We start from the raw sequence: 24,370 nt of genomic DNA, 5'->3' as shown, positions 1-24,370 counted from the left end.
GAAACTGCAGACAAGTGTTACAGTGATAAGGTAGATGAGATGACCTTTCAGAGCTCTTTCTTAAAACGTTCTAGGTCATAATGTTGGACTCAGATTTTATTAACTAAATAGAATACCATATTGACATAGTAAATCATCAGTGATTCTTCATACTGTTGCTTTTAAGTGCCCTATTCTTTACATTTTAACAACAAAAAAATTTTTTTAAACACTACTGTGTAATTTGAAAAGATACGTGCACTCCAGTGTTCATAGCAACATTATTTACAATTGCCAAGATATGAAAACAACCTAAGGGTCCATCAACAGAAGAGTGGATAAAGACGATGTGGTGTGTATGTGTGTGTGTGTATGTACACACGTACATGCATACGTACATACACAGTGTAATATTAGTCATAAAAAAGTGAAATTTTGCCATTTGCAACAATATGGATGGACTTGGAGGGTATTATGCTAAGTGAAATAAGTCAGATAGAGCAAGACAAATTACTGTATGATATCACTTATATGTGGAATCTAAAAAATAAACTAGTGAATATAACGAAAAGGAAACACAGATGTAGAGAACAAACTAGTGGTTACCAGTAGGGAGAGGGAACTGGGGAGAGGCAAGATAGGGTAGAGGATCAAGAGGTACAAACTATTATGTATAAATAAATAAGCTACAAGGATATATTATACATCACAAAGAATATAGCCAATATTTTACAATAACTATAAATGGACTATAACCTTTAAAAATTGTGAATCACTATGTTGTACACCTGCAACTTACATAATATTGTATATCAACTATACCTCAAAAAGTTAAAATTACAAAAAATAAAAATTTAAAACACTAATGTTCTAAAACATTTAGAAGGCAAGCACACTAGAGCAAAAATGTAATGTGAACAATCCTTTCATTAATACAACTATTCCCAACTTAAATCTAGTTTGAGAGTCCAGGTGTTTGGCAATTTTCATAAAATAGGGCAAACTGATATTTCCATTTTTAACTTGTGTTCAAGCAGATAATATTTATTGAGGAAGCCAGGATGTTACCTCTATCAAATGCTATTCTATATCAGGATATTCAGAGTTTTCCTCAGCCTGATTTGGAAAATATTTCCAGGATATTCTAATGTTGCTATTTTAGGACTTACTGTAAACAGAATTATACAATGTATTTTTCAGATTTAAAGAAGAATAATTCAGTTTTAGGTGACAAGAAGAATTTTAATTGTACCTAGCTAGGACTACACGCATATATTTCACACAAATTTTATTACACAAAATATTCGTACGTGGAACTACATCAAACCATTTACATGGTAGTAAAAGTTTCTGAACAAACTAAAATTACTTAATGACTTAGTGGTGAATAACAATACTGAATGCAGAGAGAGGACACAATTCACAATCCCTTCCCCCCACCTTTGGCACATCACCAATACTCAAGATTGTCAAGTTAGCATCAGATGTTCTCCGTGTTCTTCAATTGACATTGATTGCATACACTTATTTAGCAAATCATCCTCCTTTTTTTCTTCATTCATGTATGATTCAGAATCATTTGTAGAAACTGAAGGAAAAAATAAGAGTTTATAATGTCTGTTTTGGAAATAAAGTATTTCATCCTGAAAATTGAGATTTGTATACAAGAACAACCTTCAAAATGACCTACTTTTTTAATAAGCCTTTGGCAAAAACAAATTGCAATTTTCAAAATTTGATTATCTCCCCCTCCCCCTAGATCTCTTATTTTTTAAAATAAGATGCCCAGTACTGTATTCTAGCCACGTTATTGTATAGCAAATTCTCTGTTACTAAGTCCTATTTTCCCATTGCTTTTCAAAATCTTTTGACTGGGGGAAGTTATAGCTTCAGTATTCTCTGTTTTCCTTAAGTTCCTTCTCATTTCTTTTCTCTTGGGGGACCATGGGGACTTTTCCTCTATCTGTGGTTTCCTCCAGCTGTTCTTTTTGGAACCAGACTTACCTTCTCCCCTGCCATTTCCCTCATTTCTTGGATAGGCATGGTATGGTACTTACAGCAGAGCTGAGTGGTGCTGTCATACAGCAGTGGGATATGGGTTCAGAAGGCCTAAGTTCCCTGTTTCCTACCAACTTCCCTACTCACTGTGGTAGTAACTAGGAAATTATTTAACTTCCACTTAATCCTTTCCACTTTATCAATTCTGAGGAATATTTCTCAGCATTCAGTCTTTCTCTTGCCTTTTTCATTTTGTGATGTTCTGTACTTGTGGTAGAAGGATCCTTTATGCTGATCCTTCCCAAATGTGGATTTGTCTGAGTTGCTCTGTAAAATTTTGATAATAATAATTGGTTTGTTTCCACTGGTTTGAATATTAAACAAAATGGTATAGGTGATATAGCCCTTTGTTAACTATTTGATTCTATACAAAATATTGCTGTCTGGGGACTTCCCTGGTGGTCCATAGGTTACGATTCTGTGCTTCCACTGCAGGGGGAATGAGTTCGATCCCTGATCGGGGAAATAAGATCCTGCATGCAGGAGTCCCTGAGCAGTGTGTTCTTTTAAATGAAAGCAGAAATCGATTTCATGTTTAGTTTTTGTTTTTTTTTTGCGGTACGCGGGCCTCTCACTGTTGTGGCCTCTCTCGTTGCGGAGCACAGGCTCCGGACGCGCATGGCTCACGGGCCTAGCCGCTCCGCGGCATGTGGGATCTTCCCGGACCGGGGCATGAACCCATGTCCCCTGCATCGGCAGGCGGACTCTCAACCACTGCGCCACCAGGGAAGCCCTCATGTTTAGTTTTGTTTGGAGCAATATAAGCAAGTCACATTCTAAATTTTTTTAATGTCTTCTCTAATAGAAATGGAACTATATTGGGTTTAATATTTTTTAGCATGACATCTTTAAAAATGCATATATTAAGAATTCCACATTTACCTGATTGCATGAACAGTCTGCCTGGTTTTCTAAAAATCTTCAGTGACTTACATCTTGTTTTAGATGCATATCCAGTTTTTAAACTGTAAGAAAGAGAAGCATCTTAATTGGAACCAGCACAGTGAACAGCTGCCAAATGCATGTGGAAGACCATATACATTCTTTTTATTAAGCTGCCGGCATCACCAAAGAGACCCTTTCAGACCCTGAATTCTCCCGTGACATACTAACCCTGAGATGCAAAGCTAACGATTATAGCGCAGGTTGAATAATCAGGCATCTTAATCTCTTTTTTCCTTTTTCCTTTTTTGTTTATAGTATTCCCCTGTGCATAAGCCATCATATGCTTCTCCTTTTGAAAGTGTTTGTATTATTTTAAATTTGAGTGAGAATCATTTAAAAGGGCAGTCTTCCATATCTTTAGCTGATCGAAATTTTTACAATTCCACAAAGTTCTAAAAACAGTAACATATCCCAGTCAGCTCAGTAAAGAGACTATAAGATAGCATTCTTTTGTGCTTTTTGCCCAACCTATTCTGAATTTAATAAAGTGAACATGTTAGGGAACACAAGATTTAATGTCATTTAGCTCAAATAAAATTGAGGGGTACATTTTTCTCTTAAAGAGTAGGAAACAAACCCTTCTTTGTTTCTCACTGGTCGCCAAAGGGAATGCTGTATGATCATCTCAGGTGCAGATGCAGCTGCAATGTTAGAAGGCCCCGAGTCCTCTCTCTCCAGCTGGTGTCGCCATGTAGTGCAGGGGTAATGCTGCTTCTGTGAGTAACGAGAACTGAGGTGGCTCCTGTGATGAGTGAGGACACCTGTCACACAAATCACCTCTGTTAGAACACCCTCTTGTTTCTTGTGAGAACTAGTGAGAAACTACCTGGAGGTGCACCTGCCTGGTTTTTGTGAGCTGTGCTGGGTCACATGCATGTACTGCCTCTTCATTAACGTCCTCAGATAGTTTGCATTATAGATCTTAGCAATGCTGCACAGGTAACGCTTCTGGCCTAAGGTGAGGTCTGGATGCTAGAAGACAAAACAAGATTTATAGGCTGCATTGTAGAACAGAGGTTGGCAATATTCCATATCTGAAAGGATAGAATGTTCATTTGGCCAAAAAATTAAGAGAGAAAGAAATGGCCATTTAAATAGTACAAGTGACTCTGTTTGCCATTTCCACTCAAGTGATTCAGATGCCCACTGGGTTTGAGAAACACTGCCCTAGAAGAATAAGGAAAGTGTGAATCTGCTGTCTGTCAATGAGTCTTAGTTCCCATGTGCCTCTCAGTGAGTGTAGGCATCTTGCCTTCTGAATATGATGTTTGAGGTGGTACCTCAAAAGTGGTACCTAAAAGAAACACAATTACTCTAGTCTTAGAAACAGTCTTTTCTAGCACCAGAAGAATAACCCTCGGTGTTGGACAGACTGAGGGTAGTCTGTTGGTCTCCTATATAGGTAATTTTTTTTTTTTGGCCGTGCCTAGCGGCATGTGGGATCTTAGTTCCTGACCTGGGATCAAACCTGTGCCCCCTGCAGTGGAAGTATGGCGTCTTAATCACTGGACCACCAGGGAAGTCCCGGTCATATAAGTAATTTTGACTAAGATTTTCACTGTACTTGCTGATTTTAGAAGTTAACGCTCACCTAAAATGCAAGACTCCACTATATACGCATGTGTATATACATACAAACACAAGATTTACTGAACTGAATAGGTAATAAATGCAGAGAAAATATTAAATGTTGGTCAGAAATAACTTATCAGTTTGCACAGATCTTTAGTAACCCTAATTTATATTGCTCTAGAGAGGGTACTTCCGCCAGCTACGATCTTTAATGGGTAATACAGGTCAACAGTTATGAAGTGTTTATTGCCATTTTCTTTACTTACTTGCTTTTAATTTTGTGGTCCTTGAGCAAAATCTTTATGAGGTTGGGTTTCTGTCTCTAGAGTGGAACTTTCCTCAAGCATCTTTGTGCTTGGCACTGAGCTTCCTGAGTAAAGGTACATTAGATCCAAAGTATCATAAAACCCTGAAAGAACTCTTATGATAGGGAATCTATAATGATAAAATCCTTGCATTCACTCATGAGTTTACCCAGCAGATATTTATAGACTCCTAGACAATGTGCTGGGTGTACTTGTCTTCTACAGTGCCTTACCCTCTAACTAGCTTATCTTCAATAAAGAGTTCAGCTCTGAATACAAAGACTATCGGTATTTAAATAAAATATTGGTATTTGGTTAGCATACCTTTAGAAAGCATGTCTCTGTCATTGACTTAGGGATGTGAATTGTTTGAACTTGAGGCGTTTTCCATAACTCTTGCAGCATGGCTATGTGTGAGTTCATTTTGTGTCCATCTTTGAATCTATCTGTAGGCAAGGACATTATTATGTGAATTTCATAAGCAAAGATAAATTTAACAAATTAATTATTAAGATCCATCTATTTACATGTGTCATTGATTATCCTGGAATACCAGTATGAGTCAGACTGTTAAATCTGAAGAGACATTATGATATGCCATTTGGTTTTAGAGCACACAAAAATCTAAGATATTTATAAATATTTACTATATATAATGATATATAATCATTACATATGGACAAAATTATTTTGAACTCAGCTGAGATGCAAAATGTTGATAGTAACTTATTTCTTTAGTTTATTGTATGTCAGACCATACTAAACAGGAATATACATGCAGGATTTGTGCTTTAAAGATTTTCAAAAATATTTTATCATTCATTTGCCTTCAGTATATAGTTTCGAAATTCTATTCTGCATTAGACTCAAGATAGAATAACACACATTTTATCCCTTTAATGAGGCAGTGTTAAAAGGGAGAGCTGTAGGGACTTCCCTGTTGGCGCAGTGGTTAAAAATCCACCTGCCAGTGCAGGGGACACGGGTTCAATCCCTGGTCCGGGAAGATTCCACATGCCGTGGAGCAGCTAAGCCCATGTGCCACAACTACTGAGCCTGCGCGCCTAGAGCCTGTGCTCCGCAACAAGAGAAGCCATCGCAGTGAGAAGCCCACGCATGGCAGGAAAGAGTAACCCCCACTCGCCGCAACTAGAGAAAGCCCGCGCGCAGCAACAAAGACCCAACACAGCCATAAATAAATTAATTAATAATAATTTAGGGCTTCCCTGGTGGCGCAGTGGTTGAGAGGCCGCCTGCCGATGCAGGGGACACGGGTTCGTGCCCTGGTCCGGGAAAATCCCACATGCCGCAGAGCGGCTGGGCCCGTGAGCCATGGCCGTTGAGCCTGCGCGTCCGGAGCCTGTGCACCGCAACGGGAGAGGCCACAACAGTGAGAGGCCAGCGTACCGCAAAAAAAAAAAAAAATAATAATAATAATAATTTTTTAAAAAAGAGAAACTGCCATCAAGGTGGTTTCATCTTCTAAAAAAAATAAAAAATAATAATAATAATAGCTAAACGCAACAAACAACCCAATTGAAAATTGGCAAAGGGCTTGAATAGACTTTGGATGTCTCCAAAGAAGATATACAAATGGCTAATAAACACATGAAAAGATGCTCACTACCACTAATGATTAGGGAAATGCAAATAAAAATCACAGTGAGATATCACTTAATACCCATAAGGATGACTATCATCAAAAAAACAGAAAACAAGTGTTAGCTGGGATATGGAGAAATCGGAGCCCTGCGCACTGCTGGTGGGAATATATTGAATAAAATGATGCAGCTGCTGTGGAAACAGTATGGCGGTTCCTCAAAAAAAGCAAACAGAATTGCCATATGATTCAGCAATTCCATTTTAAAACAATCACATGTATATAAAATAAATAGTGATATATATGTATATACACGCAGATATGTGTGTGTTTTTCCTAGGTAACTGTTAGGACTATAAATTTTCCAAGGAAAAGCAAAGTGAATTCAGGTTTATATATCATTGAATTGAAATTGCTCCCCTCAAAAAATTAGTGAGAGGTCTTGGGGGCCTGTCTTAACCTCTTACCTCCAGCAGCTCTATCCTTTACTTCAAGTGAGAGGAAAATAGCAGCACTGAGAAATATTTTATGTTCTTTGAAGTTGAACAATTTAGAATTTTTTCCTTCAACCTGTGTATAAACCCCAGGTTGTGTTCTGTCCTTTTCAACCAACATCAGTTATAAACACAGTTCTTTTCAGATTCATTGCAATTTTGAAGTACTCTTTTGATGTGAGATAGCTTAACAGGAGACAAAGAACCTGCTGGATTGTTGTTTGAAAATCTTAAAGAGTTTACCAAGGATGCTAATGAAGACTTTTTAAAATTCCATTGTGTGAGTAGTTATAGCAAAACTGGCTTCTCTGAGCCATATTACTGATACATATTATCCGCTTTATATGCTCTACTCACCAATACCTTTGGAATTCTGGTAATAAGAATATCCAGCTGATCTGTTTAAAAAAAAAAGGGATGTAAATAATATGTAATAATTGACAGCTTTATAAGCATTAAAGAAAGTATTTTAAATGAAAAAAGGACAGTATTGCAGATGCTTTTTAATTTTCATGTTTCCATCAGATAATAATGTCTTGCAAATCTTCTCCTGTAATTCTGGTTATATTCTAATGACTCCAGGCTTCTTCAAAGTGGGTTATCTGAGATTTTTACCATTCTGTAAAGGATTTACTGTAAGCCAGATCTGGCTTTACTTTTACAGCCACCTAATCTAATTCCTACACCGAGCTCAATAAAGTTGTTTGGGCTTCTGTGCTATTCATGATATTTTCTTCCTTTATTTTTAATAAAGTAATTTATTGTATGTAATTTAAGGTGAATTGGAACTGATAAGTTGGTCTGGAATGTTGCTAATTTTGTACAAGTTCATTTTTTCTTTTCTTAAATTGACAAACACTCCCCTTTTCCTCTTCCTGCAATTTATTCAATGACCAAGAATTCATTGATCCCCTGAGATACTGGGATCCAGAACTTTGCCAAGCGCTGTGACAAACAGAAAAGAAACACACAACCCCATCCTATCTTTAGAAATCCTAAATCCACAAATACATTTATTTTTTTAAAAAAACATGGCCATGGGTGCAGCAGGAGCTATGACGGTGGGCTTCAGAGGAACACCGGGCAATTCTCACTTTTAGGGAATAACTCATGCAAGGGATGAGGAGGTACTGCCCACAGCAGTAACTTCAGCAACTAATTGTCTTCAGCATCCAGGAAATAATAGTAAAAACCTGCTCAAAATGAAATGGATTTATGAAAAAGGAACTACTGAGTGAAGAAAATGTTAAAATCAAGGTGTCTCTAAGATTCAGAGTCATCTGTCTCATTACAGATTATGAATCCCAATTTGACATAAAGGTGGCTAATGTCACACACAGGGAAATTATTTGACTTGGAAGTGCTTCTTTGAACCTCTGTTCCCTTGGTGCCCCCCAAACCCCCAACCCCACCCCGCCAACCCCTTTTTTGTAGAAATACGTTGACCAGACCGCAAAATTGCCAGCAGATTTCGTAGCGCCCCCTGGGGCAGAAGAGGCACCCAGGCGACTGTCGCAGTCACCGCGTTTAGTCAGTCATTGCACCAACCCTCTTCCTAAGCTTCCCTCTGAAGCCCTTCCCCTAAACTGAGTCGGCTTCCATATTTCCCATCGCGGCCACAACAAAGGTTCTCTCTTCCTCTCACTTCAGTACATTGGGGACCAGTCTACTGGAGCAGCCTGCTCCTACCCACTCCTCTACCCGGGGATCACGACCCGGGGCTGATCGCCATCTTCCCAAACCCCTCAGGGCCCCGCAGCCTCACCCGCCGCCGCCACCCTCGGCCCTGGCCCCTGTGGGCGGCTCTGTGGAAGAACTGCACTCCGTCCACTCGGACACTGGACCCTGGCCGGGCATCTCCTCCCGTGTGCCCTGAAGGCGAGCTATGTGCGGGAGCAGCTTTCCCCTTTCCCCTCCCCTGTCAGCACGCGTGCGTCAGGCAGGGCAATACTGGGGGTGAAGAGGCAGACGCCGGATTCCAGCCCCCTCCGATGAAGTCCGGACACTGCCCGAACAGCTTCGGGAGAGCGGGGAGGGCAGATCCACGATCCCGGAGTTAAGTTGGGGGAGGGGCGGGAGTCCTTTAGTTGATTCAGCGTTTGTACGTTTGCATCTTTTTGTGGAAGGGATGCGTCACGGAAAGGAAGTATACCTTCCCTCTAAAACGGAAGGTGCCTTCCACCTCAGTTCCAGATCCTCTGCAAATTTGTAAATCTCGAGGGTCACCATATAGGTCAAACATCAGTACGCAAATAAAGGACCAAGGCACGCGGCTGAGGGATGCAGAGTGTTACGGTTGTCCGTTATCACCAGGGCAACCAGACCTCGCCAGAATCTCAACCTTCTTTTTCAGCCAACTACTTCTGCGCACGCGCAAACGCTCCTCGGGCTTTTCGCAAAACGCGTTTCACATGGGATTTGGCCTTCCGGACACCCCGTAGTCAGAGGCGCGGCAGAACTGAAGACGCAAAAGGAATTTGGACTGCAATTGGTTTGTAGTCGTGTTCCGGGAACTCAGTGGGCGTCGCGCGAAGGCTGAAGGGAGCGTCGTGGTGGCGCTCTGGGTCTCGGCGGCGGGAGGTGTCAGGAACCGCGGGAGCAAGCATGCCTCGGTATGCGCAGCTGGTCATGGGCCCCGCAGGCAGCGGGAAGGTGAGGCTTTGGCGGGAGAAGGAGAGAAATGTCGAAGTTTGTGGGAGGCTGGGAGGTTCAGGTCCTGAGGGAGGAGCTGGCGGTTGTGTGTATTGGGGACCTTGAGACCCTGGGCATCTCGCTTCTGCAGTCTGGGCTTCAGTGTTCCTTTTGTTGTTGTTTTGAAAGGAGATTGATGATAGTTGCTAATATTTATTGCGTACTTAAGCCCCAGATCCTTTCCTGTTAAGGAAAAAAAACTTACTTCCTTAAAAATCCTGTGAGTTAAGTCCTGTTACTCCCATTTTGCCGGTAAGGAAAATGAGACACAGAAAGGTTAAGTTTTTGCTCAGGGTGACACACCTAGTAAATGATGGCTGGAATTTGAATCCAGTTTTGTCTAACTCCAGAATTTGTCCCCAGTCTTTAACCCAGGAGGTTAAAGTGGGGTCTCGTTAATCACTGCTTCTCAGAGATTGAGACGTGGACTTCTGGAATTTGAGGAGACTTTAGGAGGTACGTGGGCCTGACATTAATGAACATTGAATCGTGTATTGAGAAAGTTGCTCCCTTTTCAGTTTTCTTTCAGTTTGCATTGAGGTGAAATCATCAGTTTGGTGCTAGCATATCTTCAACACTTCTTTAATTCTCAAGTCTTTTTGGAGAGCAGATTTTAGACTCAGAGGTTTTGACAGGCAACTATATTCAGCTAGAACTGAAAGAATTTTGTTAAAGTTGCATATAATTTTACGGTTACCTTCACGTTATGGAAAGTATAACTGGTTTTCTGGTTAGAGATACAATTTTTTCTTGTAAACAACTATTAAGGGAATCCTATTAGGGGCACTCAAATATGGTAGAAATTGTGACGATATTGATCAAATAACAGGAGTGTGGGAAACACTGGAGTCTGTGGAGGTGTTGTGTGGCTTCAGTTTTTTGGTTTTTTTTATAAATTTATCTTATTTATTTATTTTTGTCTGTGTTGGGTCTTCGCTGCTGTGCGCAGGCTTTCTCTAGTTGTGGCAAGCAGGGGCTACTCTTTGTTGTGCTGCGCGGGCTTCTCATTGCGGTGGCTTCTCTTGTTGCGGAGCACGGGCTCTAGGTACACGGGCTTCAGTAGTTGTGGCTCGCGGGCTCTAGAGCGCAGGCTTAGTAGTTGAGGCACACGGGCTTAGTTGCTCTGCGGCATGTGGGATCTTCCCGGACCAGGGCTCGAACCTGTGTCCCCTGCATTGGCAGGCGGATTTTTAACTACTGCGCCACCGGGGAAGCCCTGGCTTCAGTTTTTAAATTGACAAACACGTTGCTCTGATGCTTGGCCTATTCTGGGTGCAGGAGATACACATGCGACTATGATATGGCCCTTGCTTACTCGAAGCCAGTAGTCTATTTGGGAATACTTAGACTAGTTACTTAAAATACAGTGTGATGTATAGAGAGGACCTCCTAGGCAGAGAGAACAGTGTGTGTAAAGTCACTGAGGAGAAAGATAAAAGCATGATAGAGGTTATTTCTATATTCTAGATTAATTTTCAGACTGATTGTGTTAGATAAGTATCTTTCTAAAAACTTTTGATGCCTGCTACCAGAAATACTCACTGGGCATGTTCTTTGTGCCAAGCATTGTTCTGGGCCCTGGGGATTGTGTAGTGACTAAAACACACACACAAAATCCTGTGCAATTGTGGAGTTTATTCAAACATATGAGTCAATTAGAAATAATTATCAAGCATTTATTATGTACCAGGTATTGTTATAGTCCCTGGGCGTATACAGCTGAATAAGACACATCCCTGCCTTTATTTATTTACTTACTTTATGGCCTTGCTGTGTGATTTGCTGGATCTTAGTTCCCTGACCAGGGATCAAACCTGGGCCTTGGCAGTGAAGGTGCCAAATCCTAACCACTGGACCGCCAGGGAATTCCCAACACATTCCTGCCTTTATTTTTTTATCTTTTATTGTTTAAAAAAGTATTTATTTGTTTATTTGGCTGTGCCGGGTCTTAGTTGCAGCACGTGGGATCTTTGTTGAGGCGAGTGGGATCTTTAGTTGCAGCATGCAGGCTCTTAGTTGCTACATGTGGGATCTAGTTCTCTCAACAGGGATCGAACCCGGACCCCCTGCATTGGGAGTATGGAGTCTTAGCCACTGGACCACCAGGAAAGTTCCCACATCCCTGCCTTTAAATAGAGGGTGGGAGAGACAGACAAGTAGCCTAGAGATTTTAACATAGTACATGAGGGATAAAAAATTTTCTAAACCCAAAGTTGTAAACTGATAGTGCACTTCCAGGCTATTTACTGGCCTGATATTCTCTCATCTTGGAATGTTACTCCCCTGGCTTGGCAAGCACACTGCTGTCTCTCAGCTCAGATATTCCCTTCTCAGAGACATCGTCCCTGAGCACCCCACCTAAAGCTTTGTTTGGACTGTACCAATCCTAGTGGAGACACCTTGTGTCAGGTGCTGCAATGTGTAATCAGAAATCTTCCCTTTAAATTCCACTTGTTGCATGTTAGAGCAGTAAGGAGCCTTGGTGATCATGGAGGCCATTCCAGTTAGAGACAAGAAAATTGAGGGACAGATTGGAAAAGCACCCTCCCCAGAGTTACCCATGAGTCCGAGCCAGGTCTGGATCTGCAGCCCAGTCAGGTGTCCTGACTCCCAGCCCAGTGCCTTTTCCCTCTTTTCAGTCAGCTTCTTGGTCAATGAAGGAATAGTTTTGGCCTTAGTAGACACGGCTCAAGGGGTGTGGAGAGTCCTTCTGGAGGTGTAGAGGGTAAGCACTGCACTGCTTGTTGCTCTAACCCCTCATGCTTTGTGACATTACAGAGCACCTATTGTGCCACCATTGTCCAGCACTGTGAAGCCCTCAATCGGTCTGTCCAAGTTGTGAACCTAGATCCTGCAGCAGAACATTTCAACTACTCCGTGATGGCTGGTAAGTCCTGAGCAGAGCCTTCCCCCTCCTTCAGGAAAAATAGGGGAGTAGGGAGGCAGTGAGCACTGGCTGCTCAACACAGAGGCTGAAAATTAATACAGTCTGGTCCCCTGGTTTTGTGGTGGACAACATGAGGCTGAATGTCATTTGGTGACATCAGCTTATGTTGATGTATGTGACAGTATCCTTTCTTAGTCTCTGATGTAAGAATTAAAAGTGAGTAGACTCCTCCCTCACCACCCTTCCCTTTTGTTTCTTTCATGTTTGATCATGTTTGGTAAACCTGTTTTACTGCTGATCATACTATAAGTGAACAACCTAAATGTTTTGTTTTGTCTTTTAAGTCTTTTAATTTATTCATTCAATTGTCTGTTGAACACCTACTTTATGCCAGGCACCAGGGTTATAGCAGAGGACAAGACAGATACTATCCCTACCTTTGTGGACCTTTTAGCAAGGGAGATAAGCAAAATGATAAACATGTTACAGATTGTGGTAAGGACTGCTTTAGGCTGATGAGAAGGAATAACTGGGAGAGGTTGCTTTAGGGATAACGTCTCTGAGAAGGAGCTCTTTGGGCCTAGACCTGAAGATGGTAATGTGCTCACCAAGTTGGAAGAATATCAAGGTCACTATATAAGGGAGAGATGGGAAAGGGCTTGGTGTGTTCCAGAAAAAGCGAAGATGCTGATAAGCTGGGGCATAAGGAGTGAAGGAAAGAGAAGGGTAGGAGCTAGTAGGACATGAGAAGTATGGGTTTTTTCCTGTTTTTTTACCCTGTTTAGTCTGTTTGGGCTGCTGTAACAAAATACCAGACTGGGTGGCTTATAAACAACAGAAATGGATTTCTCACAGTTCAGGAGGCCGGAAGTCCAATATTAGGGTGCTGCCAGCATGGTCAGATTCTGGCGAAGGCCCTCTTCCCAGTTGTAGACTGCTGACTTCTCACTGTGTCCTCACATGATGGAAGGGGGAGAGGGAGCTCTATGGGACCTCTTTTATAAAAGCACTAATCCCATTCACCTCCCCAAAGCCCCACCTACTAATATCATCATCCTGGGCGTTAGGTTTTCAACATATGAGTTTTAGAGGGACACAAATACTCAATTTATAAGGGACTTCGCTGGCAGTCCAGTAGTTAGGACTCCACGCTTCCATTGCAGGGGGCATGGGTTCAATCCCTGGTCGGGGAACTAAGATCCCGCAAGCTGTGTGCGGCACAGCCAACCCCCCCCCCACCAAAAAAAATCCTCAATTTACAGCACCTTTCAACAGTGGAATGTCATTAGAGGGTTTCCAGCAGGGGGAGAGGATTGACATCTGATTTACGGTTTTCTTTTGTTTTTTTTTTGGTGAGGGGTTATTTGTTTTTTTAATATTTATTTATTTATTTGGTTGTGGCGAGTCTTAGTTGCAGTAGGTGGGCTCCTTAGTTACGGCAAGAGGGCTCCTTAGTTGCGGCTTGTGAGCTCCTTAGTTGCGGCTCGCTGGCTTCTTGGTTGTGGCACATGGGTTCCTTAGTTGTGGCTTGAGGGCTCCTTAGTTGTGGCATGCGAACTCTCACTTGCAGCATGCATGTGGGATCTAGTTCCCAGACCAGGGATCAAATCTGGGCCCCCTGCATTGGGAGCATGAAGTCTTAACCACTGTGCCACCAGGGAAGTCCTTGATTTATGTTTTTAATCTTTTTTTTTTTTTTTTTTTTTTTTTTTGCGGTACGCGGGTCTCTCACTGTTGTGGCCTCTCCCGTTGTGGAGCACAGGCTCCGGACGCACAGGCCCAGCGGCCATGGCTCACGGGCCCAGCCACTCCGCGGCACGTGGGATCCCCCCGGACCGGGGCACGAACCCGTGTCCCCTGCATCGGCAGGCGGACTCCCAACAACTGCGCCACCAGGGAAGCCCCCTGATTTATGTTTTTAAAAATAACTGGCTCTCAGATGAAAAATGGACTCTAGAGGGTCAAGAGTCGAAGCAGGGACCTGCAGTGAGGCTATCCTGCTTATCTAGGTGGCTTGGACTAGGGTGATCATGGTGGAGATACAAAGAAGCAGGCAGATATGGTATATATTTTGCAAGTAGAATTTGCAGCATTTTGTGGGAGATTGAACTAGAAGGGTGTAGGAAAGGGAGAGATCAGGGGTCACTCTTAGGTTTCTGACTTGAGTTGTTGAGTGCATGATATTGTTTACTGAGGAGGAAGACAAATCGGTTTAAGTTTGAGGCAGTTCTCTTTGCACTTGCTAAGTTTGAGATGTCTGATAGCTATCCAAGAGGTTATACCAAGAAGGCATTCGGGGACTTCCCTGGTGGCGCAGTGGTTGGGAATCCGCCTGCCAACACAGGGGACATGGGTTCAAGCCCTGGTCCGGGAAAATCCCACATACCGTGGAACAACTAAGCCCCTGCACCACAACTACTGAGCCTGCGCTCTAGGGCCCGTGAGCCACAACTACTGAGCCCACGTGCTGCAACTACTGAACCCACAAGCCTTGAAGGTGTCTCATCTTCAGAGGTCTGGTAGAGGAGGTGGGGTCAGTGAGGTAGGAAAAAAGTCAGGAAAATGTAGCGTCAAAGAAGCCAGGAGGGGACTTCCCTGGTGGCGCAGTGGTTAAGAATCCACCTGCCAGTGCAGGGGACATGGGTTCGAACCCTGGTCCAGGAAGATCCCACATGCTGCGGAGCAACTGAGCTTGTGCACCACAGCTACTGAGCCTGCACTCTAGAGCCCGTGCTCCGCAACAAGAGAAGCCACTGCAATGAGAAGCCTGCGCACCGCAATGAAGAGTAGCCCCCGCTCACCACAAGTAGAGAAAGCCTGCACGCAGCAACGAAGACCCAACACAGCCAAAAATAAATAAGTAAATAAATAAATCTATTTATAAAAAACCAGGAGAAGAGACTGTTTCACTAAAGAGCTGGTGCCTGGTTATGTCAGATGAGGCTGGGAAGTTGTACAAGAAGACAGAGGAGTGGCTGTGAGATTTGGGAATGTGGAAGTGTTGGCGACTTTGGTGATTTCAGTGGGATGGTAGGGATGGAGGCCAGGTTGCAGTGGTTTGAAGAGTGAACTGAGGTGATGCCGTGTAGATGCTGAGCGGAGATGACTTGCTGAGGAAGTTTTGCTGTGAAAGAAGCAGAGAAGTGGGACTATAACTGGTGGGGTTATGTGAGGGTCAAGGGAGGTTTTAAGGTTGAAGATGGTAACTGGAACAGAGTTGTATGCTGAAGAGAATGATCCAATAAAAAGAAAGAAACTGAAGATACCAGAGAGGGGCAATGACTGTAAGGTTGACTGCAAGAGTGAGAAAGGGGAGGGGCTCCCAAACAGGTGGAGGGTTTTGCCTTTGCCAAGAATTGGGGGGTTCTTCCATTGTAGCCGGAAGGAAGCCAAGGTGGAAGGCACCATGTGATATTGGTGGTGGGAATGTGGGGAATTCTCTTTTGTTGACTTCTGGTTTCTGTGAATGTCATGTGTGGTCATCAGCTGAGGGTGGCTAGAAGTGGGTGTGGGTAGGGTGAGGGAGGCAGGTTGAAAAGAGAGGAAGAGGTATGAAACAGTCATCTTCCTTGAGAAAAAGCATTTCATTGCTTTGGGATCATTTGGTTGCTTCCAACAGAGAGCACTCAAGCTAGCCTATGTAAAAGGAGGAGTTTTTAGAAGGAATTGGGGGACTTCTCACAAAACCCAAGAGCAAGCAAGGCTTTATGAGAGACTAGAACCTAAAACATAAAAACTAACAGGAATCTAGGCTGGCTTTCTGTCTCTTTTTGTCTGTCTTACAGACCAGCTTCTCTGCTTCGGGATGCACATGGCAGCCAACAAAAATGCCCCCACCTCTAGTTCACATGACTTTCTGGTACAAGTGCCTTACTGACTAATGTCCTTGAGTCATCCTTTTAGAAGGCCCTAACTTTGAGCAGATGTTTATCCCTGGGAAAGTGCATAGGAAGACATTATCCATATAAATGTGGCTGTGAGTGAACTGAGATTGTAGGTTTGAACACAAGAGTACTGATTTCCAAAACTTTGTAATAGAAGAGAACCATGTGTATACCAGAATGTTTAAGCTCCTGCTATAGGTGATTTAGCTACATTATCTCATATAGTCCTCATCCTTCTACCCTAGGATATATGATTTGTCCCCACTCTTATACATAAGGAAAGTGAGGCACAGGGAGGTTAAGTAGCTTCCCTAGGGTGATGATATTAAGAAACGGTAATTGGTTTTCTTGGTATGGTTTTGTTTTACTTGCTTAAGAATAGGTGGTGTATATTCACATTGTTCAAATTGCAAAAGGTACAGAAGAGTAAGTATGCAGGAAACCGTCTTCCTCCCAGCTCTGTGTCCTGGCAGGTGGCTACCCTCCCTTGAGGCAGCCAGTGTTGCTAGTTTCTGGGGTATCTTTCCAAAGTCTATGCATGTAAAATAAAATATGTATATTTGTATATATAGTAAATTTTTGTCTTTTTTTTTTTTTTAACACAAATGACGGCATTCTAACACAGAGTTCTGCACCTTGCAATTTTCAGTGAATAGTATACCTGGAAGATTATATCACCTCAGCTCTTAAAGAGCTTCTCCTTTATTTTTTTATTTTATTTTTTTTGCGGTATGCGGGCCTCTCACCGCTGTGGCCTCTCCCGTTGCAGAGCACAGGCTCCGGACGCGCAGGCTCAGCGGCCATGGCTCACGGGCCTAGCCGCTCCGCAGCATGTGGGATCCTCCCGCACCAGGGCACGAACCCGTGTCCCCTGCATCGGCAGGCGGACTCTCAACCACTGCGCTACCAGAGAAGCCCAAGAGCTTCTCCTTTTTATGGTTGGATAGGATTTCATTGTCTGGCTGTACAAAAATGTATTTAATTTGTTACCATGGACACTGCTACAGTGAATAACCATGTACAGAAGTAATTTCATGCATGTGAGTTTTTATATACTTGTTAATTATCACCAGTGAGGATAATGCTCTTGTATTGTGGGCCCTCTCTGTGGTTTCAGACATCCGGGAATTGATTGAGGTGGATGACGTGATGGAGGACAATACTCTGCAGTTCGGTCCCAATGGAGGATTGGTATTTTGCATGGAATACTTTGCCAATAATTTCGATTGGCTAGAGGACTGTCTCGGCCATGTAGAGGATGACTACATCCTTTTTGACTGTCCAGGTAAGTCAGCTATCTGAATGTATCATTTTCCCTGAAGTCGTGCTCGTTCTGTCCTCAGTGGAGAAAGTGGAGTGAGCATTCGTAGCTCTAAACCCTGCTGCGGTAAGGTACAACTCGCTTACTCATTGGCTTATATTAATTCATTGAGTTTACTGAGTGCTTATTTTGTACCCTGGAAATACCTAGAAAGCAAGGTAGTCATGGTCTCTGCCCTCATGGAGCCCACAGGCAAGTGGTAGTGCTAGGCAGTATAAACAAAAATCACCCAAATGGACTTCCCTGGTGGTGCAGTGGTTAAGAATCTGCCTGCCAATGCAGGGTACATGGGTTCAATCCCTGGTCCGGGAAGATCCCTCCCACATGCTGCAGAGCAACTAAGCCCATGTGCCACAACTACTAAGCCTGTGCTCTAGAACTTGCGAGCCACAGCTACTGAGCCCACGTGCCACAACTACTGAGCCCGCGTGCCTATAGCCCGTGCTCTGCAACAAGAGAAGCCACTGCAATGAGAAGTCCACACACCACAACAAAGAGTAGCCCCCGCTCGCCGCAACTAGAGAAAGCCTGCGCACAGCAGCGATGACCCAGTGCAGCCATAAATAAATAAATAAACAAACAAATAAATAAATAATCACCCAAATGATTATTTAATATATTTCTGACAGGCACTCTACAGGAGTAGCACAGACCATCACACAGCAGGGAGGTTGGGGAGGCTTCTCATCAAGTAGCATGTAAGCCAGACCATAGGGTGAGGTGAGGGAGACTGTGCTGCAGGCAGAGGGCACAGCATGCTGAAGGCCTTGAGGCAGGAAGGAATGAGCTGTGTTTGAGGCACCAAAAAGGCCCTTGTGGCTGGAGCACAGTAAACAAAGGGAAGTGTCCTGAGGTGAGACTGTAGGGGACAGATGATCACACGACTTCTCAAGCCAAATTATGAATTTAAGACTTAAGCCTAACCTAGTTTTGATTGTTTGTGGCTCTCACAGTTTTTCCCCTATTTTTAAAAATAAATTTACTTATTTATTTATTTATTTTTAGCTGCGTTGGGTCTTCGTTGCTGCGCGCAGGCTTTCTCTAGTTGCGGCGAGCAGAGGCTACTCTTCCTTGTCATGTGCAGGCTTCTCATTGTGGTGGCTTCTCGTTGCGGAGCACAGGCTCTAGGCGTGCGGGCTTCAGTAGTTGTGGCACGTGGGCTCTAGAGCGCAGGCTCAGTTGTTGTGGTGCACGGGCTTAGTTGCTCCGCAGCACGTGGGATCTTCCCGGACCAGGGCTCGAACCTGTGTCCCCTCCACTGGCAGGCAGATTCTTAACCACTGCGCCACCAGGGAAGTCCCTCTCCTTTGTTTTTAACTGAACATATACACACCCACAGAAAAGTGCAGAGGTCATAAGTGTACAGCTTGATGAAGATTCCCAAACCTAACACACCTTTGTAGCCTTCACTTTTGATCAGCAAAAACGGAAGTGTGAAGAACCTCACTTTCTACGTAAAACTGCATAGTTTCCTTGGGATTCTCGTGGTATTGTGATTGCTTCAAGAGCCTGTAAGACCCCTTGAAAATTGAATATGTTACCACCAGAGGTTGACTTCGTTTTTTTTTTTTTCCTCAGCTGTCTTATAGGAAATTGTTTGCCTGTAATTTGGTAATTTAACATATATCCTGATTGTAATAGTCTCATAATGTTCTTCATGTAGGTCAGATTGAATTGTACACTCACCTGCCCGTGATGAAACAGCTGGTCCAGCAACTAGAACAGTGGGAGTTTCGAGTCTGTGGAGTTTTTCTTGTTGATTCTCAATTCATGGTGGAGTCGTTCAAGGTTCGAGGATAAATCTGTTGTCGATTTTTCAGTCATGGGTACAAGCAGATGGCCGTCTCCTTTAATTGTTGCATGATTTCTGGATGTTTCACAAACTATACTCCAGAATTATTTAATATCCCGTAATATTAAATTATTATAATAATGTATTCTTAACTCAAATGATAAATTGTGATACTGTATAGATTTGGGGGAACTACTTACCAAGAAAAATTAGGCAGATGTGTATCTTCATATAAGTCTGTTTTTCTGATGATGTTTTATCTAGTTTATGAGCTATCTAAAACAAGCATTATTTCCCATTAGTAGCCCCTAAGGAATATTTGATGGAAAAGATTAAAGGTGTCATCCAAATTGAGATTTGTGATCACCATGGATTAAATCTACATTTTCCCTCCTTATCCTCACCCTTGGAAACCAGGGGTCAAGAATCTGATTAGTGGACTGTCTTCTTTTACTTTACTTTAGCCTTTCTTTTACTTAGGCCAGTTTTGTTCAGAGAGAAGCAGGAGCCTCTCTTTTATGTGGAGACCAGGGAACTTTTTTGGCACCAGTTGATTCATCTTCCCTTTTCTGTTTCCTCCTTCAGTTTATTTCTGGCATCTTATCAGCCCTGAGTGCTATGATCTCTCTAGAAATTCCTCAAGTTAACGTCATGACGAAAATGGATCTGCTGAGTAAGAAAGCTAAAAAGGAAATTGAGAAGTGAGTTTGCTTCTTCCATATCATCATATGTCAGGTGCAGAGATGAACCTTCTAAGCTTTATTTCGATGTGAGGTTCTGTCAGTCTATAAATCTAGTTTCCTGATTTATTCTTCCTTTTATTCATCAGTCTTCTTTCTCACTTTTAAAGGTTTCTAGATCCAGACATGTACTCTTTATTAGATGACCCTACAAGCGACTTAAGAAGCAAAAAATTCAAAAAATTGACTAACGCTATATGTGGACTGGTAAGCTTTCGAAATTGTTGGATTTTATTTTTAATGACCTGGTCAGGTGTGTATTGGCATCCATTCAGTGGCCACCATTTTGGAAAACATGGTCCAACCCTATTGCCTTGCCAAAGGAGGAGGGTGGGAGTCTGTGGGCTGGCTGGTCAGCAGTTTAATTTAGAAGCAATTATTGGCAGTAGCCAGTAAGTTAACTGACGTGTCTATTATTCCAAGCTGTTTTGGGAGCTCAGACTGTCTTTGCCTTTTGGAATTTCCAGTGGTGGTTGAGTTCAGGTAAATGCCTGTGAAACAGTGTCTGGTTCAGTAACAAGTTAGCAAGTATTCTAGTTGGTCATAAGCCAGAAAAATCAGTATTGATTTGCTGTTGTTCTGTGTCTGTCTGTCCTTCCTCCCCACAACACACACACATACACACACAAATGGTTTTAACCAGAAGTGTAAATGGTTATAAAACTCAAATATAATTTGAAAATTAAGTATTTTGTACTTCAGAATGACCCTTTCTGAAATCCCCAACTTGTAGATTGACGACTACAGCATGGTTCGATTTTTGCCTTACGATCAGTCAGATGAAGAAAGCATGAACATCGTATTACAGCATATTGATTTTGCCATTCAGTATGGAGAAGACTTGGAATTTAAAGAACCGAAGGTACTTTCTGGTTTGGGGTGTTTATTGCCTTTTGGTAAAAACGTTTACCAGCACTCACTGGCCTCCTGCATAATCCCATGGAGTTAAGCTCTTTGTCCTCAGAGCTTGGGCATACATGGAAAGAGGAGGTGAAATGCAACTGGGCTCGGGCTGCCCTCACGTATGTCAGTGAGGCCCTGTCACAGCACATTAGCTGAGAATTGACATGAGTATAAACTCGAGGAAGAGTTTACTTCTAAATGAGATATAAGCCCTTTAATTTACCACATGTCTGGAAACATTCTGTCAGTCATTCCTTTTGTTATTAACGATCACTGTGAGCAACACCTGGAGCTGATGCTGGGCGTTAGCTCCTTATAGAGCATTACCTGAAAAACATGTAAGCATATACTAGGTCTAACTGAGGGGAAGTGGGTGTATTTTCTATCTTGTGTTTCCTTTGTGTCAGGAACATGAAGATGAGTCATCTTCCGTGTTTGACGAATATTTTCAAGAACACCAGAATGAATGAAGAGTTTGTTAAAAAGTAACCAAATGTGAGAGGAGCTTGTGGCTGAACTGGCAGAACCTTCTTCTCTTCGAAAGATGGAATACTAGAAAGCTACTTATTTTAATGAAAAAAAATAATACTTGACTCTTTATCAGCAATCAGGAACATGCCTGAATCATGTTCTTAGTTATTCTGAAACTGCTGCTGTTTAAAGTGGCATCTTTTAGTATTATTGGAACAGCATAATTTAGATTTTAAAAGTCGAAATTGAAATGAATGTAGATAGATTTGTGTATATAATATAAATTAGCACCTGTGATACAGTTAAGATCAGTCTACTTTTAGTTTTACTGTTTGATTTTTGTTATTTTTGAAGTTTTTTTGGAGGGACAGGAATTATTGTAACAAAATATGCATATATGTGTCCAAAGAAAAAAAAATCTGGAAGAATATAGATAAGACCATTGCTTACCTGTATCTCCCAGTTTTCCTACATTGAAAATGTATTATTTGTGTAATTTAAAAATGAAAAGTAACTGTGTTTTAAGATATATATGTATATAAATAAAAGAAACAGGAAAATAGTACTAACTTTTTATTACACTCTTGTTTTCCAGTCAGAATTTGAAATATTCAGCCAGGGCAATTTGTTTTTTGTTTTTTTTTCAGAGTTTTGAATGAGTAAATTTCCCCAAGTGTCCAAATGTAGGCAGTGACTTTTTTTTTTTTTAAGTGTGATTTGTAGTCTCTGAGCACTTAAAAATGTGTACTTTACTTGAATAACAAATGCACACAAAAATGCAAAAGATAATTTTTTCTTTTTAACTTCTTGACACATTGAATTATTTTCAGTATTTATAAGTTCATTTGTGATAGGCCCTGGGGAATGGCTAGTCAGTCAACAGATACTTCTCTAGCACCCACTAAAGGAAAGCAGAATCTCTTTTATTGAGTTCTGCCAGGCATTGTGCTAAGAAGAAGCATTTTGCATAATCTCTTTCATTTAATCCTCACAGCAGGTCTGGTCTCCATTGGTGCTGGATCTTCCTGCAGTTGCAGATTAAGTCCTTGTAGAAAACCTGTAACTTGGGTTAAATTTTTAATCATTCTTGGGCCTAGATAGCAGAAGTACACCTGCAGTGTCAAATTTGATCCATTTTCATTAAAGATGCAAAGTGTGAGGGGCCATAGCTATCAGTGGTAACTTGTGCCTAGCGGCCCAGGCTGGGGGCAGGAGTTGGGTATTTGCACCATGGTCCGCTGGTGTGAGCTATTCTCACAGGGCACTCAGGAGAACATGATGAGTGGACAACATGAGGACGTGCTGGGCTGCTCGGGGACTTTTTCTGTGGCCCTTGAGGATGCAAAGGTCAAAAACACCCTGATCTCCCAGTGTTGCTAAATTTTAGAAATGTTATTGTCATGTGAGAGGGGAAGAAAGAAAAGACAGCTTTTCATTCGCCCTCTTCATTACTCCTTGAGCTATACCTCCCTACTTTAGCTTCTGGAGAGTCTGGTGTGTGCCTGTGGGGAAGAGGTGAAGGGTCAGATTCCATTTCCTTCCCCTCTCGACACTGGAGTTTAAAAGATGAATATGACAGTTCCAGTCCTGAAGGATTTCACTGTCTTGTAGGAGAGCCTGATGTGATTCTTCAGACAAATTTACTAGTGGGTGCCAGGCACTGGGGCTAAGATGGGACTGCCTAGGGCAAACACGACCTTACTGTCATGCGATGATATGCTGGGCCCTTAAGACTAACCATAAACAAGGAAACCTCTGATAAGGAATGTGAAGAAAAGAAAACAGTAATGAAATGGAGAGTGACTGTGGGGCTACTTTGCATGCCCGTCAAATAAGTCTCCCCCTAAAAGGTGCAATTTGGCCAAAGATGTAAATAACAAATCAGTTGTGGGAACATGGGACAAAGTAATCTAGTTTGAGGCACTGGCAGAAGAAATGGCCAGAAGCAGCAATGACCTTGGCTTTTAACCGGAGGCATAATAGGTTAAGAATTCCTGAGCTTTTAGTATGTTCTGGGCGTGTAATTTCAAAGCACTTTACATGCAATTCGTTTCATCCTCAGAAAACTGAGGTAAGTACTGTTATCTCCATTTTCAGACAAAGAACTGAGGCACAGAGAAGTTAACTTGCCCGGAGTTACACAGCCAATAAATCCTGGAGCTGCATTCAAACCCAGGGTCCATTTTCTCAACCATTACGCAAAGAATTGCAGCACATAATCACACGAGTAATACACAAATCCCTTCTCACTGTGATCCTTTCTCCGTTTTTAAAGTCAGTGGACTGAGTTCATTCTTTCACTCAACAAGTATTATTGATGCGTACCATGTACCATCACTGTTATCGGTGTAGTGATATAGCAGTGAACAAAACAATCCTTGTCGACGTTCACATGGAGAGAGGGAGACAAAACGCAGAAGTAAACTAAAAAGAATCAGAACTAAGGAAGAAAAGAGAAAGGGGAGTGAAGTGGGACTGAATTTAAAATAGTGTGCCCCAAGGAATGCTTCACTGAAAAGGTGATCTTTAAGGAAAAACAAAGGAAGTTGGTGATTTATCACTGGGATTCAGTACCCCCAGATCCATCTCCACTTTTGCCCACATCTCACGCATGCCCGACACTCAGAGCCCATGCCTAAGGCTCGGGCGCCCCCTGATGCCCCTGCGTATCCGCGCAGCCCCAACAGCTAGCCGCGAACAGCAAAGCCGGAAGCGCGGCGTCCTGCCC

The 24,370-nt window shown here is 42.4% G+C and overlaps 2 protein-coding genes across 4 annotated transcripts; one reads left to right on the top strand and one right to left on the bottom strand.

The window, feature by feature from the left end:
* Positions 1-60: 60 nt before the first annotated feature.
* On the bottom strand, positions 61-9,647 carry FAM216A (family with sequence similarity 216 member A). Of its 2 annotated transcripts, none has more exons than XM_022598033.3 (7): positions 8,719-9,647; positions 7,311-7,351; positions 5,184-5,305; positions 3,825-3,954; positions 3,560-3,743; positions 2,920-3,002; positions 61-1,567 (listed from the first exon to the last, which is right to left on the bottom strand). In XM_022598033.3, exons 1-7 carry the CDS (start codon positions 8,808-8,810, stop codon positions 1,449-1,451), a joined length of 771 nt encoding a protein of 256 aa, XP_022453741.1. In that variant the 5' UTR covers positions 8,811-9,647; the 3' UTR covers positions 61-1,448. The 2 variants fall into 2 exon arrangements, with proteins under 2 accessions (XP_022453741.1, XP_022453742.1); XM_022598034.2 differs by having other exon boundaries at positions 7,317-7,351.
* On the top strand, positions 9,478-22,207 carry GPN3 (GPN-loop GTPase 3). 2 transcript variants are annotated; one of them, XM_089894487.1, is made up of 8 exons: positions 9,478-9,605; positions 12,423-12,531; positions 17,533-17,700; positions 19,400-19,524; positions 20,114-20,229; positions 20,379-20,475; positions 21,002-21,130; positions 21,579-22,207. In XM_089894487.1, the coding sequence occupies exons 1-8, from the start codon at positions 9,558-9,560 to the stop codon at positions 21,639-21,641; spliced, it is 855 nt and encodes a 284-aa protein (XP_089750613.1). In that variant the 5' UTR covers positions 9,478-9,557; the 3' UTR covers positions 21,642-22,207. The 2 variants fall into 2 exon arrangements, with proteins under 2 accessions (XP_089750613.1, XP_089750612.1); XM_089894486.1 differs by lacking the exon at positions 9,478-9,605 and adding an exon at positions 10,110-12,219.
* Positions 22,208-24,370: the final 2,163 nt, after the last annotated feature.

The sequence above is a fragment of the Delphinapterus leucas genome, chromosome 14, assembly GCF_059928025.1.
Source record: "Delphinapterus leucas isolate spDelLeu-1000000601 "Yukka" chromosome 14, BTC_Dleu_Yukka2, whole genome shotgun sequence".
In the NCBI taxonomy this organism is placed as follows: Eukaryota; Metazoa; Chordata; class Mammalia; order Artiodactyla; family Monodontidae; genus Delphinapterus; species Delphinapterus leucas.
The sequence above is the reverse complement of the archived record's forward strand: the minus strand, read 5'-3'. Positions and strand labels throughout refer to the sequence as shown.